This window comes from Triturus cristatus, chromosome 5_1, assembly GCF_964204655.1.
Source record: "Triturus cristatus chromosome 5_1, aTriCri1.1, whole genome shotgun sequence".
In the NCBI taxonomy this organism is placed as follows: Eukaryota; Metazoa; Chordata; class Amphibia; order Caudata; family Salamandridae; genus Triturus; species Triturus cristatus.
This window is the reverse complement of record NC_140587.1, coordinates 396,770,650-396,789,535: the sequence shown is the minus strand read 5'-3', so window position 1 is coordinate 396,789,535 and position 18,886 is coordinate 396,770,650. Positions and strand designations below refer to the sequence as shown.

General features: G+C 41.7%; 1 protein-coding gene across 4 annotated transcripts in view; it reads left to right on the top strand.

Moving 5' to 3' along the window:
• Positions 1-18,345, top strand: part of RIMS2 (regulating synaptic membrane exocytosis 2) — a 1,922,267-nt gene extending 1,903,922 nt beyond the window's left edge. For all 4 annotated transcript variants that reach the window (XM_085605119.1, XM_085605120.1, XM_085605117.1 and 1 more), the window contains 4 exons: positions 845-957; positions 13,023-13,124; positions 13,755-13,894; positions 15,362-18,345. In XM_085605119.1, coding sequence (XP_085461245.1) covers positions 845-957; positions 13,023-13,124; positions 13,755-13,894; positions 15,362-15,580 — 574 coding nt within the window. In that variant the 3' untranslated portion in view covers positions 15,581-18,345. The remainder of the gene's footprint in view (positions 1-844; positions 958-13,022; positions 13,125-13,754; positions 13,895-15,361) is intronic.
• Positions 18,346-18,886: the final 541 nt, after the last annotated feature.

Here is an 18,886-nt window from a genome sequence, read left to right as displayed (position 1 = left end):
AACCGTAAAGACTTACCTGGCAAACGACTTGACCGGGAATATATTGATTGATCGCAGGTTTGTAATGTTGCGATTGTCAATTCAGCAGAAAAGAAATGAAAAAAGTGGTAGTGGGAAGGAGAAATATTAAAAGTGTGGCAAAATACAGGTGCAAGATGAGAAAAGGAAGAGGAAAAGGGGCAAATGAGAAAAGGGTCGCATTGAAAGAGGAACATTTAAAAAAATGTAGAAATCATATAGAAAAAATAGGTTAGCTGGGGAGCATGCAAAAAAAAGAACAGCGGTAGGAACTGTGCAAGAGTGCTAAGAAAAGGGTCGTGAGAGTTCTTGACAAATAGCATTTGTATTTTTTTTACTTCAATCAAACCTCCAGAATTAGCGAATATTGTAAGACATACCATCCCCTTAGATGTCTATAAGGTTGTCAAAAGTGGCATTACATATTTAGGCAATCTGTGTCAGCATATAAACTAGTATGTTGCTTTCCCATACAGATAATCTTTGTTTTAGCTCCTCCTTTACAACTTGCAAAGACACCAGTTAATAATGGTCTCTTTTGAAACAGAAAGATATTGTAGAAATTCCAACTTGTTAAGGAAATTAAGAAAAAACACTAATTTCAGGGATTTAAGCCCACCCAAAAACCGATTTTAACATCTTGTGGCACTGGTTGTGCTTACACAGCATTTAAGCTCTTCTCTCACAGTACTGACAATGATGTTGCCATGAGAACACTGGGGTTGCTATAGAGACAAAATCGTGTAAAACAAGCACTTGAAATTGAAAATAACAATTTTCTAATGCTAACTTTTTTTTGTAATTTTCCATTGTTTTCTCCCTTTAGCCTAATCTTCCCCGGTGTGCGATTGTCCTCTGATAGCCAGTTTAGTGATTTCCTGGATGGACTCGGTCCTGCACAGTTGGTCGGGCGCCAGACGTTGGCAACACCATCGATGGGTAAGATGGTCTTCTGTTTGCAATGTGTACATGCAATAAAACAAGAACACAGGAGTAAAAGGATACCTCACGTGCTATGGTTCAAAATCGATGTGTACCCAATGTGGAACTCTTAATGGGCCTCAGCTAACCAGAATGTTTACAACGCTGGCATTAACTATGAAGATGTATGTGCTGTGTGAAATGCATATTCCAGTAAGCAGTACTACTGTAGTACTACCTTGCATACTACAAATTGAAGTTTATGAATGAGCTTACTAATGTGTTTACCAATTAGTTTAGTTTAGTTCATGGTTGTCATTTATATGTGCTCAGTGGACTAAAGCACTGGGTATCCTAGTCTGGAGAGCCAATCAGTCAGGCTACACAACTCCATCTTTAATTGCCGGTGCATAATCATATGTTCCTACATATCTCTGAGTGTAAAAGAAATAGTAATGTTTCTGCAGAATGGAAAAAGTTGTCTCAGGACACGTGTGAGATCGATGGTATACTCCACCTGTGTGACTTTCCCATACAGATGCCAGCATTTTGAACATGTCAATCGGATTATTCAAACCCTAGTAGAGAATGTCACTATGGAGAATCCTAGAGGGTGTGAAACAACGTAATTATATATACTCTAGGCAAAGTCCAAAATGAGAAAACCTGGTTGGGACGATGAAAGACGAAAAAGCCTATTGTAACATTCAGTGTATACGCTACAGCAGACTATGTAAATAGGGCAAACAGTGCTTTGGTTCTGTACCACATAAAACACAGGTTCTGTCAATAGTCTCCTCTCTCCAATGTTTCAAACCTTCTGACCAAGTTTCATATGTGAACATACCTTATGAACATTCCAGTAATAGAGAAAGGGACAAAACCCCTCATCAAACAGTCCACAACATACAGCACACATTCCCCACTCAACCAAACAAAACTAAAGCAAAGCCCAACAGAAGACTGATCCATTATGAAACTTACAGATCTCACAGCAGTTCAAACCAACAATGGACCTAAAAATAAATTGCTGACTTTTGCTCAAAAACGAGAAAAATAAAAATTTTCAATGTGTTTCCTCCGTTCCCTTTAAATTTGTCACAGACCTTAGGTGTCACCATGCCTTTTGCATCACGGGTGTTAGATAATGGGATATTACCTTTTAAATATCTGTCCATCACTCTACAATGACACAACTTTACAGCCAAACCAGAAGGGCCCACCAATACCAAAGGCCACCTTCTGCCATGCATGACTGGGCCTCTCTGTTAATACCATTGGTGTCATCATTTTCCTTCACATCCTACCTCTCACAACACACTGCATGTATTCCTGCACATGTTTATATGCCGAAGCATCAACACCAGGTGGACAGTAGTATTACCTCTTAGGTTTGTTCTAGTAGACATACCAACATGTCCTGAACAAACAAAATCCTTGAGGTTCCACCTCATCACTAGATGGCACACATTTTCATTTACCCATAGCAAATTACTGTTACCCGAGTAAACACCATTACATCCTCATCCAGCCTTTTCAACAATTCGTTATACATGTTTGATTTGACTTTTTCCATCTTGAAGTGACGATACACAGGTCATCAATTGAATTCCTTTAGATTGATCACTGCCCTTAGTCCCCTGTCCCGCTTCTCCACTAAAAGTAGGTTGCTGAGGAATCCCGTGGATGAAGATAGGCAGGGGAAATCACCTCCTTCCTGAGTAGGTCCGACACCTCTTGGTCTATCAAGGATGACTGGGTGACTGAAAAAACAAATGGTTGTGGAAGTGAGGTCTGAGAGTGCGAACCGTAGAATAATATGTGGAAGCCTTGAATGGTTGGCAAAACCCATGAATCAGAGGTAAAAGCCTTTGAGTTGTGCAAGAATAGAGCCAAACAACCTTTGATCTTGAGGAATGGAGTACACTTACCTGACTGGGATGACTGGAACTGTCCCCTGGGCTATCAAAGGGCCCCATGGCCACTGCTGTGGCCTGGTGAATGGATGCATCCACATCCTCGCAGGATTCATAATCCAAGGGAAGTACAGAAATTGAATCCTTCTTTTGGTATTCCTGCATGGTACCTTACTAAGGGTAAACAGGCTCTAAAACACAGAGTGCCCTGTTGTCACAGGACTTGTTTAGGCAGCCTGCAAGGCTTAAATATGGCACTGGATGGCACCAGTATTGATTTGCCTCAATGCACTTGAATTGCCTCACTGCACTCGAGCGGTTCCGGGAAACATAGGGTCACTTAAGCCACGAATGGAGCACTGACTCACGATCCCACGGCAGAAAGAGAAATAATGTATACTCACCTCTGGCATGAAGCTGGAAAGAAAGAGGAGGTTGACCAGGATACAGTCGATGTTATGGATATGACCATGGCTGAGATTAGCTGAACTTTTGTTTGTAGTCCTTTCCTAATGCTTGGCGGGAAAGGTCGTTTTTTGAAGTTGAACAGTGCTGAAATAGTAAAGAAAGAAAGTTGAGCATAATCCTTGCCTCAGGACCTGACATAGAATTCAAACCACGTTTTGCTGTCTCCAAGCACTGTATATTAAAAGGTGTTGCAATTACGTAGTTTAAGGGTTCCTAATTTGTGACCTTGTGAGGAGGAAAGGCTGAATTGTCCTTTTGGTGATTCAAAATTATGGCCTGCAGGTCACAGCTGTTGTTTTTAGTGATAGTTTACCTTACTGATCATTTTTGCTGAACAAATAGTAGATATTCATTAAAAGAGTGGATCACTGAACAGATGCACCAATACTACTAATTAAACAGAATATACATAATCTAAACATCCACATGCAATCTGTTTGCTTTATGCAGGTGCGCCTTCATTTAAACATCACACAATGTGTAATCTTGAGAATTGGCTATGCTTTGTCTGGAACATAAGGGACTCTTGCTGTAGCCTCTCTGAAACATAAACTAACAATTACAAACACATAGCACTTGAAGATTGAACAAGTGCTGGAATTATAGGTCATTAATTTTGATAACATATATGTACAGTAGAATACAAACAAAGCATAGTTGTAGCTACTGAAGCAGTGTCTCTATCCAGTGAACTTCATAACTTCTTCAATCACCCACAAGAATTGCTACGATCCTTTGCTGCATAGCAGAAGAACTTCCAGCAACAATATTTGCTGAGTAAGTTGTGCAGCAACTTTCATACCTCATGTCATGAATATAACATTCAAGGCAAAATGCTTCTGTCTCCATCCAACTGTCCTAACTTCCCTTCTTAATACACCACATAAACATTCTAGTAAGGCAAAAAGACATAAAAAGATCCCACCACCACTGCATGAAATGTATTAGACAGTGTAGGCAATGGCCTGAAGCATCAGATGTGGAGCACCTTGACCATGGAAACTGGAAGGGCACATATGTTTAAGACATATATACAAAAATCACAGGACTATCCGGGGTTCCCCTTAAACAGCTTTCTCTCTGTTTTGGAGGCTCTAAGTCTAATGGCAAAGAAATGAAGGTACAATTGAGTAGCCAAAGGGTCTGTGGAGCAAGGCTGAGCTAGCTTAGAGTGGAGGCCTCCCCTGCTGTGCTCCTATACAGGCTGAGATCCTACTGCAGAATCATGCAGCCCGGCAAATATCAATTTTTACCAGAGGCAAGATGCAGTGACAGGAGGCAGATCTGTGATGCTGGTAGCCATCGTAGTTGGCCCAGGAAGTGGTAGACAGGAGTACAGAAGCAGGAACTCCTTGATCCCGTAAGAGAGAGGCAGGTGGCTATCTTTGAGGTGGGAGTTGCTGGAAGAATTTGAAAGGTAGCTCCGCGGGCCTGCTGTCATGCATTAGAACATCTGATTAATGGAGGCCCTGGCCTAAGATCTGCACCTGCAATAGGAGTATAGGCTCGCTGCATTTCAGCTTGCCGACGGTGTGGCCCGCTGCATCTGCCTGTGTCTTCTGTTAGCATGTTGTACTTATCTAGGAAGGGGAGCTGCTGCTGGGTGAGTGGATGGCTCAGGACTAGAGGTCCCCCCCCACTTCAGGAGTCCAGTACAAGCTGGCGCTTGAGTGGGGTGAGCACTTGGCAACCTTTAAAATACAGGGAGCTTGAGCTACCAATGACATAGAATAGCTCGCAAGGCATTCGCCTGCTGTCAACTTTACAGACGTTACGATTGCCCATTGCTGAAACCTGCACTGCACAGGCATGTGGGTCTTTTGATGGTTGGAGGTACATGGAACTCCTGCTCTGAGTGGACAGAAGTGGAATACAACTGCCCTGATGACTACATTGGCCCTCACTTCGGGGGATGAGATCATGAGACTGTGTTCTGTCTCTGCCATGGGCACACTGAGATGTGTGAAGACAGACACTCATCAATTTGCCGGTATTCTACTGGCCGATCAGGAAGCCTGGTCAATGATAGAGCTGAAGATTGACAATGTGATGGGGACAGACAGGGAATCCAAGGGTCTGAGGTAACCCCTGAGCTGGCTAAACTATGACAGCAGGTCAGCACCTGCAGGAGACGACAAGGAACCTGGAATTTAGAGTAGAGGGTACAGAACACTGTTCAAGGCAGAACAATATCTGCATTTTGGGGTGGGTCAAAAAAACCAAAGGTCCCTCAGTGGAACAAATTCTGGGAAACTGGCTTGTGTACATGTTAGAACCACAAGATTTGTCAAAATTCTTTGTGATTGAAGATGTGCATCAGACATCAGTTTCTACAGCTTGCCCTGGTCTCAGACCTCACATGATCAGTGCGAAGCTCCTAAGCCATAGGACCTTCATATTATCCTGCAGAGCACAAGATAAATTAGACCCATTAAGTATGCCAGTGCTTTTGCAAATGTATTCCTGGACTACACTCTGGCTGTCCGGAATGCCTGCAAGAACTGCCTGACATGAAAAGAAGGTTATGGACTGTGGGACTGGGGTACATCCTCTTATTTCTGGTACAACTGAAAGTAATAGCTGGAGATCGATCTCATTATTTTCACAGACACAACAGTGGCTAACAAAGGATTGGATGAAACCATTAATAGAATGGATAACCAGTCGCACCATCACATTAAGGACTATTGGGCCCATGTAAAAAAAAACTGGATGTGCGAGACTCAGGAGGCCTTGGGCAACCTAGGAGGTTGCAAAAAAACTGTGGTGCTGGAAAGTATAAAGCAAGCTAGGCAAGAGCCAAAAAAGGGAATAGCTGTAAAATTAATGGTAACTCAGAAGACAAAGTCTCAGGATCCGAGGTGTCAGATCACAACTCGGGGACCGGTGGTGACCCCGATGGCTGAGGACAATGTGGTCTAGAGTATAGGGACCCACAACGTGAAGGGGTGCCCGAAGTTCGAGACCTTGCAAACTCTAGCTTCAGTAAGTTAACATGGACACAACAAAGGATGAGCAGATGGTGATGATGATGATGATGATAATGATAATGCTACATTTCTAGGCTGAGGAGTTTGGCTGGGATGAGCAGGTGTAGGCGTTGCCTCCTCCCTTTTTTTAATCCTTGTAGTCAGTCTTAAGTATAATTTACCTTATTGATGTTCTGATTTGAAGAATAGAGATTGAATGTGTTACAATAGGTTGAGGTGTGTTGGGATGGGTATTGTTTTACTCTGTTCTGGGGGGAGAAGTTTTATATTACCCTATGATATATAGGTTTGCGAAACACACACAGTTCAGTGGATGGAAGTAGCTGGTTTGACTGTCAATGGATGATGGACCGAACATTTGTGATGCAGTATAGTTTTCTTTAACAAATTATCCATGCCTGGAACACCAAGTTCACATTTATGACTTGAAAAGTTAGGAGCATTGCCACCACAGCAAAGAGACATAATGTTGGCCCATATTGGAGACGAAAGGGGTCCAGTCTGCCTTTTTGCAGGAGACCCATGCAACTGGGGACGAGGGGCGGAAGAGCCAGAGAAGCTGGAAGGGGCAGGTATACCACACAAACGTCTCAGCATTTGGCAGGGAGGTTTTTTATGTAGGTTAGACCTGGAGTCCCATTCCTCTGCTCTGACCATAAAGGCGAATTAGATGGCAGATGTAGCTGGCTTAAATGCAGGCTGGATGGACAGCCAGTGCTGCTTCTAAATGTTTACGTTCCCCACTGGCGGCCCTCAACATTTCTTTTTTTTTTAATTGTGCAATGCATTTTATTTTCATTCATTGTGAAGGAGACGAGAGTACATCAACACCTTATCAAGCACTCAAATCACAGTTAGCTACAGCCTTACATAACACTTTTTTATTTATTTATATAAAACAACGTTTTATTAATTTTAGAAGGGTCGCAACAGAAGCAGTACACAGCTTATTTGCCTACAACCATAGAGGCCGGCAGCCAACAAACTCAAATACCAAAGAGCAAAGGCCCAGGAGACCAGGGGTGCATGTCATATCCCAAGTACAGGTTCATATGCAATCTCAAAAATGAACAAACTCCCCCGCCCAGGAAACTCTATGCCCAGCAGTACCCACACATCATAAGGACGGGAACAGGCAATTGCAGGAATGCCAGTGAGCAATAGCATACAGAAAAGGCTCCAACCACGTCCAAAGAGGGCCCCATTCCCTGTACGGTGCATAGTTCTGGGATGACATCCTGATGTCCAAACCTTTTGTACAGCAACTTTAATTGCGCCTGGTTCTATGCCTTCCTAAGTGCAGCAGCGCACGACCGGAACAAGCAGCACGCCCCTCCAGGAGGCGCCCACCCAAGTGAACAGTCCCCGGGTGAGCGCCCCACCACGCCCCCATCACACCCTGTAGCCCATGCCCACACAAATAGTTCACAGTGGCAGAAGCATCGTTCCATGGAAATACAGAATCATTCGCCAGGGACATATAAGGCATTAAATGGCTCCACAGTCAGTAGGCTAACCATGGCAAAGTGAGAACAGGCAGCAAGGCATTCCAGCTTTACCCTAATACGGCAGTGTGCGAACCCTCCAGAACATTCCCTGAATCAAAAGGTGCCCATAAGATAATTAACCAACTGAAAAGAAATCAAGGTAAAAGAGGAAACGGGGGAAGGGGACTGGGGTAGGGTGGGCGGGTTCGGCGGGGGGAAGGAGTATCAGCTACACTATCACTAGCCGATGGAGGCTGGGAGAGCCCAGCGTTTTAGAATCAGGTTTCCTCCCCTGCAAGGTGGTTGGCAGTAGCTGTCACACACTATCTACCATCGGTCGATCCCCAAAAGCCCCCTGGATCCGCAGGGCATACTACATCATCAAAGAGCCTCAGGGCACGAAGTCGTGGTGGCTGCAATTGAGCATGTTCCAGCCGCCCCAGGTGGTCCACCAAAGGCTTCCAGAGTTTCCCAAATTGAGTCTCGCAGGATTGGAGACGTTCCTTGAGCAGCTCCGTCGCCACCACATGCCACAAGCGGGTAAACCATACGTTTATGGAGGGCGTCTCAGCCTTCTTCCAATACAGTGCCATCGTCTGTTTGGCAGCACACAGCATGTGGAGGCTAAGGTGCCGGTCGCGACCCGTCATGGCTCGTGCAGTCACTGGTCTGAGGCCCAGAACAACCACCAGCGGGTCCGCAGGCAGGGGGTACCCCAGAACCCGTTTGATATGGCTAAGGACCTCTTTCCAAAAGATAGCCAGGAGGAGACATGTCCACCAAATATGAATAAAGTCTCCCAGCGCCTGGGTACAGCGCCAACATAAGGGAGATGTCTTAGGAAACATTTTCTGGAGCCTAACGGGAGTGTAGTACCATTGAGTCATCACCTTATAAGCTGACTCCTGCTGGGGGACGCTACGTAAAATTTTTGGGATGTCTCTCCAAAGCCAGGCCCACTGAGGAGGGGTAACACCTGAGCCGGAAACATTCTGCCATCGCAGTTGGTATAGGTGGGGGTCCGGGCGCTGTGAACGCTGTAGTAACCCGTAGATGCGGGAGATCAGCCCCTTATATGTGCCGAATGTACGAGCTAGCTGTTCGAACGGGGTGAAGGGTCGTGTGGCTGCCTGGATCAAGGAGAAGCCCTGGATCCAGTGTCGAAGTTGAATGTACTGGAATTTGTCGTTCTCCTTCAGCCCAAATTCTTGCTGGCATTGAGCAAAGGATTTAAGACTACCGCCCGTGAAGAGGTTCCCGATCGTCCGACAACCAGTTTCCGTCCAGTTCGCAAAATAGGGCGAACGACACGCCGGGGGGAACTGCGGGTTGCGTGCAATCGGAGTGTGAGGGGACGGGAAGGTGGTAAGTCCCCTGCAAACTGCCACCCTGTCCCAGATCTCAAGGACCGTCTTGGTGGGTACAGCCAGATATGCGCTACGATGACGCGCCTCCCGGGGCAACCAGGCATGGTCCCACAGTGGGCGGCAGGTGACTGCCCGGTCCATGTGGAACCACACCTTTTCGCTCTCCCACGCTCCCCACTCCAGGACATAGCGGAGGTGTGACGCCCAGTAGTCGAGAAGGTTAGGGCATGCAAGGCCACCCCTATCGCGAGGGAGCTTCAAGTTTTTATTAGAGAAGCGCGGCTTCTTTCCGCCCCAAATAAAGGTAACAAGTTCGCGTTGGAGCCCCTGAATCTGGTGTTCCGGAATAGGTGTCGGCAACGTTTGAAAGAGGTAGAGGATCTTTGGCAAAATCAACATTTTCACCGTGTTGAGTCGCCCAAGCCAGGAAAGTGGTAAGGCTTTCCATGCACGCAGGTCCATCAGGACTGAGAGCTTGTACTCCTGCCAATTAGCCTGCGTCCAGGTGGCCAGATCTGGGGTCAGGTTGAGGCTCAGGTAGCGCACCGACCGAGTCGCCCATTGATAGGGAACGCAGGCTTGGAGCGACAGGAGTTCCTCGTCCGGGATCGAAATATTGAGGGCCCAAGATTTCGCGTGATTGATTTTAAGCCCGGAAGCGCGTTCAAAATCCTGGAGCAGCCGGTGTATTGCCGGTAGCGAGCGCAACGGGTCAGATAAAGTAAGAAGGAGGTCGTCCGCGAAGAGAGCGATCTTATGCTCCACCCCTCGAAGCGAAATACCACGGACGTCGGGGGACCGACGTATCATGATGGCAAGGGGTTCCACCACAAGCGCGAACAGCAGGGGCGACAGGGGGCAGCCCTGTCGGGTGCCCCTACAGATGGGGAAGGCCTGTGTGAGCTGACCATTTACGCGCACTCTAGCCACCGGCGAGATATAGGAGGCCATGATGCGCACCACCATCCTCGGGCCCAGACCCACCCTCCGTAAAACCGCACGAAGGAACGACCAGTCCAAACTATCTAATGCTTTTTCCGCGTCGAGCGAAAGCAAGCAGGCTGGTATTCCCCAATGTTTAGCTTTCCCGACAATGTGCGCTATTCGGCGCACATTGTCCGCCCCTTGACGGTGTTGGATAAACCCCACCTGGTCCGGCTCAATGAGATTGGACATGTGGACACTAAGCCTCTTAGCCAAGAGCTTAGTGTACAGCTTAAGATCCGTATTTAACAATGCAATGGGCCGATAGGAAGAGCAAAGAGTATGGTCTTTCCCGGGCTTAGGTATGAGGGCTATTTCAGCCATCGCCATATCCGCCGAGGGCCCAACCAGCTCGTCGAACGAGTTAAAAAGCCGGAGAAGATATGGTTGTAGTTGCGGCCAAAAGGCGCGATAGAAGGATACCGGCAACCCATCCGGGCCTGGTGCTTTACCCAGCGGAAGATCGTTCAAGGCGCCAGCCATTTCCGCCGAAGTGATGGAGGCCTCAAGAAGCCCAGACTGACTCTCGCTCAACGATTCCCAATCACAGGCGCCCATGGTAAATGATATCAAATCCGACCTCGGTGGGTCGGCTGTATATAAGGTTGCATAAAAATCCTGAAATGGTTGTAGCTTAGCCGATTCCGTGCCCTCAACATTTTGAAGAGGTGCAGCACCAAGGCGAACGACAGGGCAGGACAATGTGCACATTCACACATTCAAAACCTTTCAAGATTATAGGTTTCCAGCTCTACTATCAACATTTTCAAATGTCATAGAAGCGAAAGAATCAACACAAATAGCAATCCACCTTTAAAGGCCTACTGGCTTTAACATTTGGTGTTCACAAGAAATAACTGAGTCCTACTGCCTATTTTGTAACTTTTCATTATAAGCACATCTGATATATGATGTCTGGTATAACTTTTGCTAATGAACTACAAGAGGCTAGAGGCATAATTGGTTCATTAGAGAATGACACAACCCAAGTCAAAGTGTTGGCAAATCTGACTTACAAACTCAGAATTTACAATATAAAAGAATGTTACGGTTGCCTACACTAATAAGAATGTATTACTACCCAAAGGGCCCTTTTTAGCACCCTTAGAATGCTAAATGGGTGGTTTTAAACCTATGACTAGTAGTGTGCATGCAGCTCTTTGATGCTGGTTCATCGCTCACTGTGCTACATAAGAAGAGTTGTATTTTATGAACTACAAGTAACAAATTATCTCTGTGACAAAAGCAGTAACCCACTGAACAAGCTACATAAAATACTAATCTGTGATCTGCATGTTACACATTGTGCTTTGCAGCAGAAACATTAACCCTTCTATGCTACTGTGAGAGGAATTCAGACACAGAACTCTTCATCACTTCCATTAAGGACCAGTTTTCTTTTCATTATTATCCCCGAAAACTTTGGGCACGCAGCGATCTCTGCAGAGTATCCTTAAACACTTCCCTAACGCCTGGATGGGCACTGCGCCTCTTCATCATATTCCCTTAACTCCGCCACTTCACAGACTGGGTGCAGGGCACATTCATGAAAGTGAAACATTAGTGCTAAGTGCTGCTCAAGCAAAGCTGGAAGGGGCACAGATTGAAACAGTGTACACAGAAGCAGGCGAACATTGAAACTCTTCTGCCACGTCATTAGAACTTCAGAGAAAAGCATCATGCACGGAACAAGTGCACCACAGGCTGCAAATGTTGCCCCATCTTACACTTGTGTATTTCTGTGCAACATATAGCTGAAGCTCCCGGTGGAGGCTCAGATTCCACTAATATTGTGAGGAGGTTTTACCTTTTTGCTGTCATAGTGTGGGATAGGCCATTTCCTACCCTCCTCGGACTATGATCATTAAACTTACATACAAGTAACAATAAATAATATCACCATAACATAAATACATTTTCGATAAAATAAATTCTCAATAAATCATATAAAGGCCAAGTAATCATTCAACAATTTATTATTGGTTGATATGTTAAAAACACATTACAATGCAAAGTAATTTATAAAACTCATTAATATAATAAAAATACTATTTTGTATATCAATTCATAAAACCACCCCCATTAAACTAAAAACACTTCTATTACACGGACACACCGAAGTGTTTTTGATATAATGGGGGTGGTTTTATGAATTGATATACAAAATTGTTTTGAACGTTTTTTTATTTATATTAATGTGTGTTTTATGAATTACTTTGCATTGTGATGTGTTTTTAACATATCAACCTATAATAAATTGTTGAATGATTACTTGGCCTATATAAGATTTATTGAGAATTTATTTTATCGCAGTTGTATTTATGTTATGGTGATATTATTTATTGTTACTTGTGTGTAAGTTTTATGATTGAGCCTACTAAAGGGGACCTTTTTTTGACTGTCATCTCCTCTACACAGCCTTCACACTAGATTTTGTCTTTTGTTAAGCTTATATTCGAACCCCACCCCAGGCTGCTAAGAAAGATATTAGGGGCCAGCAGGCTTAAATGACATATTAGGAAAGATGGATCACTAACTGTATCTAACATCGTTCCGAATTTGTTGACTAAGATTTGATTGAGGCTAGATAAGTAGTGTGTAACTTTTCTATGAGGGTTGAGACCTTTATGTTTCCTTTATATGAAATAATGTCTTTAATTGATGTGACTATACAATGAACTGTAAATTTCTTTTATTTTGCTGACTGTGCATTAAAAGGTCACATGCAAGTTTCAAAATTCTTATAAAATACTTTAAAAAAAGAGCAATGGATCTGGAAAGGACTCATCAGAACTGATTTTAATAGGAATTTGAATTTCTTTATATTCAATTGTGAATTGTGTAATATTAACGAGTAACCTTCTCATCCAGGTGATATCCAAATTGGAATGATGGAAAAGAAGGGACAGTTGGAGGTTGAAGTGATACGAGCCCGTGGCCTTGTTACTAAACCCGGCTCAAAAGCACTACCAGGTAATTCAAAGGAGTGATGCAAATGACTGAGCATTACTGTTTTCACCGATGTGCTGCTGCATCTTAAATAACAGAAAGGCAAAACATCATGGCGATTATTTAGTTGTGGATACAACCTTAATTTTAAATATACAAGTGATTAACACAGCATAGCTCTGCGAAAGACTCGCCACATACATATAAACACAGTTATTATTTAACAAACGTTTATAGTTTCACGGTATACTATACTTTCTGAGATAAATTTCAAAGAAACTTTTTCTTGTGAATGTCACTGTTTGGCTTTCAGTGTACCCAATATTTGATTCACTAACAGTCATTTATCTCTGCCTGCCAAAAGCCAAGGAAATGTGTATGAAAAAGCAGCAATACAAGGCACTGCCGAGGCATTTTGGTGCAATGAAACGTTCCTTTGTTTGTACTGCCATTTATATTACATTTACCGGTCCCATGATATTATTTTAACTCACCAGTCATGTATCTGCTTATACTATATGCACATTTGAATACCCTTTATTATTTACTGTCAACCATTGTGTTAACAATGAGCATTTTGTGAAAACACGCTTTCTCTATTATCTGGAAAATGGTCTACCCTCTGAAATAATTCTTAAACTTACTTCCCATCAGCCCCGTATGTAAAAGTGTACCTTTTAGAAAACGGAGTCTGCATCGCCAAAAAGAAAACAAAAGTTGCAAGGAAAACATTGGAACCTCTTTACCAGCAGCTTTTGTCATTCGAAGAATCTCCACAGGGAAAAGTTTTGCAGGTAAATTTCTCTGTTTTGCTAGAATCATGTTTGTGTGCATTTTTTGCATTTTACTGCTGTTATATGATTTGCTGTTAGCTAAAGATAAGTCAGAATATTTAGGTGCAAGGGGTTGTTTTGTGTCAATGAATATTGTAGAAATTGCAATGTTTACTAGTCTACAGAAAAAGGCAAACTACAAACGTGCATTCCGTCTTTCTTCTCCTTGAATTCCTCAAGGTTTAGATGCATCGTATGTCTTCAGCGTTTGGGAAAAAAATACTGTGGGCTGTATTTTTACATATTATTTTGTTTTTAGTACACATCTTGGAATTGTTAATGTCTTACATCTTTATTTGCTCTTCCAAAACTTTCATTCAGTTACTCACAAGATCATGATATACGCTTTACGTTTTTAACGGTGATTGCTGTTTAAAAACAAACCATGTAACCTTTTGACACAAAACGGATATTGTGAAACTTCACACAAATACTAACTACATTGTGGTCAAAATGTTAATAGTAGCCACCAGAAACACAAAACATTTGTCTAGCAAGTGATTTGTTACCTAAATTCACAGTATATATGCATAAAATAAATATGTAAACTGACCTACATATCACTTAAATATTTGCTTACTGTTTTCTCTGAGTTTATACAAGCAAACTGAAAGTCCATAATTCGTGTTCAGAATCTTACATTTATTGAATTTAGACAACAACAGCTGGGAACAAGGGTATGCAAAGTCCTGCTTTCCCATGGGAGGTGCTCACTAGATTTGTGACACTGCATTGTTTGTTTGCAGTGCACTCTCAGAAGCGCCAAAACCTTTCCAGACCTGGGACTTGCTGAATTACCTATAAAGGTGCCATATTCATGTACGCTAAAGAGTAAAATAATATCTACAGCAAATACTGCAGTTAATATGCAAGAGATGACACAGTCGCATTCAGGTTCTTTTCACAATGGAAATGCTCATAAAAAAACCTTGCAAATAGGTAATCAAAACCTACTTTTTCCCAGGCTCAAAACTGACCTGAGTGGTCTTGATGTATACAATTGGCCCCACAGTCTTAGGTGGTATATAGTTCTCTGTTAAGGGTCAGACTGTGATTTGATTTTAGGAAAGGCATTTGCCCACTATGTAAAAAGATGTTAGCTTTGGAAACTGAGGTTTGTTTAATGCAGAGAGGATGTGAAACGTATAATCAAAAGCAGAATTAAAGATTTTTTTTATGATGGCCGGTACATGTGACTGCCTAGAAATTACTACAGCATTATGCAGTTCTGCATGACTGATCACTAACTCGTTGTTAATAAATAAAATGTTGTATATTTACTCTTGATAACGTCAGTTGGTTATTAACAGAATCTGTTGTTGTCCACGTTCCTTGATGCATGACATCTTTTAATCTGATTACCAACTTTCAATTATTAAATTTTTAAAATTTATTTCTCACTGCTTCACTTTTTTTTTTAATCAACAGATAATCGTTTGGGGAGATTATGGACGTATGGATCACAAAAGCTTCATGGGTGTGGCACAGATACTTTTAGATGAATTGGACCTGTCCAACATGGTGATTGGTTGGTTCAAACTTTTTCCCCCTTCCTCCCTAGTGGACCCAACATTAGCCCCTCTAACTAGAAGGGCATCTCAGTCTTCTCTTGAAAGTTCAACAGGACCTTCCTATGCTCGCTCATAGCAGTTGTGTAAACATTTGTCATTGCAACCAGCGTTACAAAAATACAGGTCACAGACCCTGGTAACACTGCATGCTTAATGTTGTGTCTTCTGAGCCTGTTCCAAGGGATACAAAGCGATCCTGTATTCTCAGAGGAAGTTGCACACATTGTGCCCTAAAGAAGGCCGTCCGGTGAAGGAGTGGCGCAGGAGAGGACTTTTGGGTTTGAAGTTCAGTGATGCTCAATTGTAGTCCAATCTGAAGCCATGGGTTAATAAAGCTAAGCGAATTGACCAGTTTCATGCAACCAAGGTGAATTCCAGCAACAAAAGTGAATTCCAGTGGCACGTTATTTTGTTGCTCCCTTTTCATTACATATCTACCCTAAAGCCTGGCTATGCCACAAACAGAGGGCTGCGCCGCCGAAGTTGTGTTCCAAGTGAAACACGGAGGAGGCCCCGGAAGGAAATACTGAAAGAGTTTGCCAGGAATGTGGGAATTCCAGTGTTATAAGGAACAGTTGTTGAAAGAAAACTAAAAAATCCCAATCATTATTGGAAAATGCACAATCAGTTGTGGCAGCCATCATATCTCCTCCTACCACTGCAGTGAAACCCAAAATGTGATGGACCCTCTGTGGAAAACCGATTCTGTGGATACATACTGTACTGTATGATATTAAAAAAACTTTTTTGCATGGACACAGATTTAGCTGAACACTTAAATTATTTTCTTGGGGCTGCAACTTGCAAAAAATAAATAAATAAATCAGCCATTTTCAACAATTTATATTATTTTTAAAAATAAATTTGACTAGTGCATGGTTTTTGAAGGGGAGAGAATGCCACAGTGTGAGACAAAGACATACCATGTTACCATTCTTTGAACCAATCAAAGTCTGTGTTTTGGCAGACGTATAATAAAAATGAAAAATACTTTTTAGAAACTATTTAAAATTCTGTTCATGTGAAAGGCATAAATGTAATATATTAAATTTATTTAAATGTAAAAGGTACATGCCTTGTAAAGTTCAACATAATGTGCAAATTGTACACTTCTTTATACATTTTCTGTTATCTTTTCTTCTCTTTTCCTACTGCAATATCAAGTATTTCTCTTACCCATCACCTTCTTATTTTACTCTCCCCCTATTTGACCTTGGTATTTTAAAACTACTACCCTTGTTCTAACACCTATTTATGCCCTCCTCAGGTTCAGTGGTGCAGATATGTTTCTGCATTGCTGAATATTTAAAAAAATTGTTAAGAACTTTCTTTATTTCAAGCATGTTGAAATGGATTTTGCAACATGTCTTGGGAGTACATTGAAGTAATTCAGCATGTATTTGAAACTAAAGGAGATATTTGAACTTTTTGCAATTTACTGTACAGTGCATGGTAACTTTCATTTTTTCTCACCCTCAAATTGAATACTACAGCAAAATACTGGAATCATGTGAACATTGTCAGTTGTTTTTAAAACATCTGTTGTCAGCACCCAGCATCGTTCATTCAGGGATTGAAGTACTGTTATTTTCAACAGTTTTGGAGAAAAAAATAAATATGAATGTGACATTATCAGGAAGTAAATGTACGTTTTTTTCTTTAATTTGTACTAAGCCAGACAGACCTGTGTGAGGGGGTTCATGAACAGTTACTGTATGTGCTATGCTACTGCTGCTGCAAAGTACAACTTTCCATATTTTTAAGACCTACATTGTTAGTAATTACCAGTTTGCCAGTGAAAGTGTTCATGCTTTATCTGAAGTTGAACTAATGAAAGCAAAAAAGACTGTTTAAGCACAGGTTGTTGTATGATATAATCAGCAATATCCTGAAAGCAAAACACGGTAATGCTTGAAAATAAGCATGCAGGTATTAACTACCATTGGGTGCTGCTGAATGTTTCTTGTGACTTGTTAAGAGTTTAAGTTGTTTGTACCTGACAACGAAGCATCCCTTTTATTGGTTCTGAACATGCCTTTAGTACACATGGTTTGATTTTAAAATCTTGCAATAATTTTTGAAGAATATATAGCATTTTACCTTTCAATTAAAACCATGCACACAGAGTGTTTCTTTTTGTTTGTCAATATAGTTTCACATGCTACCCATTGTGAACTATCTCTGCCTCATGTGAGTGCAACTGGAACAATGGGTAACACTTAAAATGCCTTTTACTTTTATGTGGTACATTATAACGTACCATGACTATGTGTCGTTTGATGCAGTACTGAGATAACGTATCAATGTAAACTGGATGAGAGAACTGCTGAAATGATGTGTATTGAAATAATTTAGATACCTATGTACCAGCAACAGGAAAATACAAAAGACTTATCAATTACAATATCCCATAGATTATTTATATATAAATATATATATGTATATCTCTATAGATATATGTATAAAACGTTTTCCTGATTCTGAGAGACACAGTAATACATTATTTTGTGCATATCCCTGAATAAAATCTTGTTTCTAATTTTATTAAGGAGAACATGACCATTATGAAAATGTGTACATATTTGTCATTTATGCAGTATTTATTTAAATGTGGATGTATTTTTTTTTAATTCACATAATGTCTGCAACTTTATGATTTAGTTGTGTAAATAGCACTATTCCAGTGACCACTGCTGTCTTGTACATAGTACGTTTTAAAAGCAAATGGACATACAGTTGGGGAGAATAAGGGCAGAATAGGCCTGTAATGAAAACCAACTAATGTAAATCAAATTCATTCTGGTGATGGTATTTAACACTTTAAATAAAACATTTTCTTTACAGATTTGTTATGTGATGGTTTACTTTCCAAAAGTTGTACTAAGACTTAATTTTCAGTTTGCCTCACGCAATGAAGAAGTGAGAGATTTAAAAAGTATTTCATTTTGTTGGTGGACTGGCATTCCTAACAAAACAAAATTCTGCTAGTTCCAATGTGTATTTTCTATGCGTCCCCTTGTAGAGCTAACTGGTCAACTTTATGTTTTGTTTTTCTGGTGTTTTCCCTCTGCCTGATGCTTCCATGTTTATTGCTTCTACTCTAGTTTATTTATATGGTGTTTTTGAAGATTTCTTCTCATCTGCAATATTTTTCAATAACCCACGTTAGTGCTCCTGAAGATATTTTCATCCAATTTACGTCCTGTCTATAATTCGTATGCTGAAGATGCTGGAGTTGTCACCTGGGAAGTAGTTGAAGTAATTCTATCATTGAAATGTCCATAAGTTACAGTGCTTCGAGAGAACGGATACAAATATATTTGCTGAAACTTAATGACACAAAACTTAAGTCAGGCTTTTTGGTATGATGCATTGTATTAAG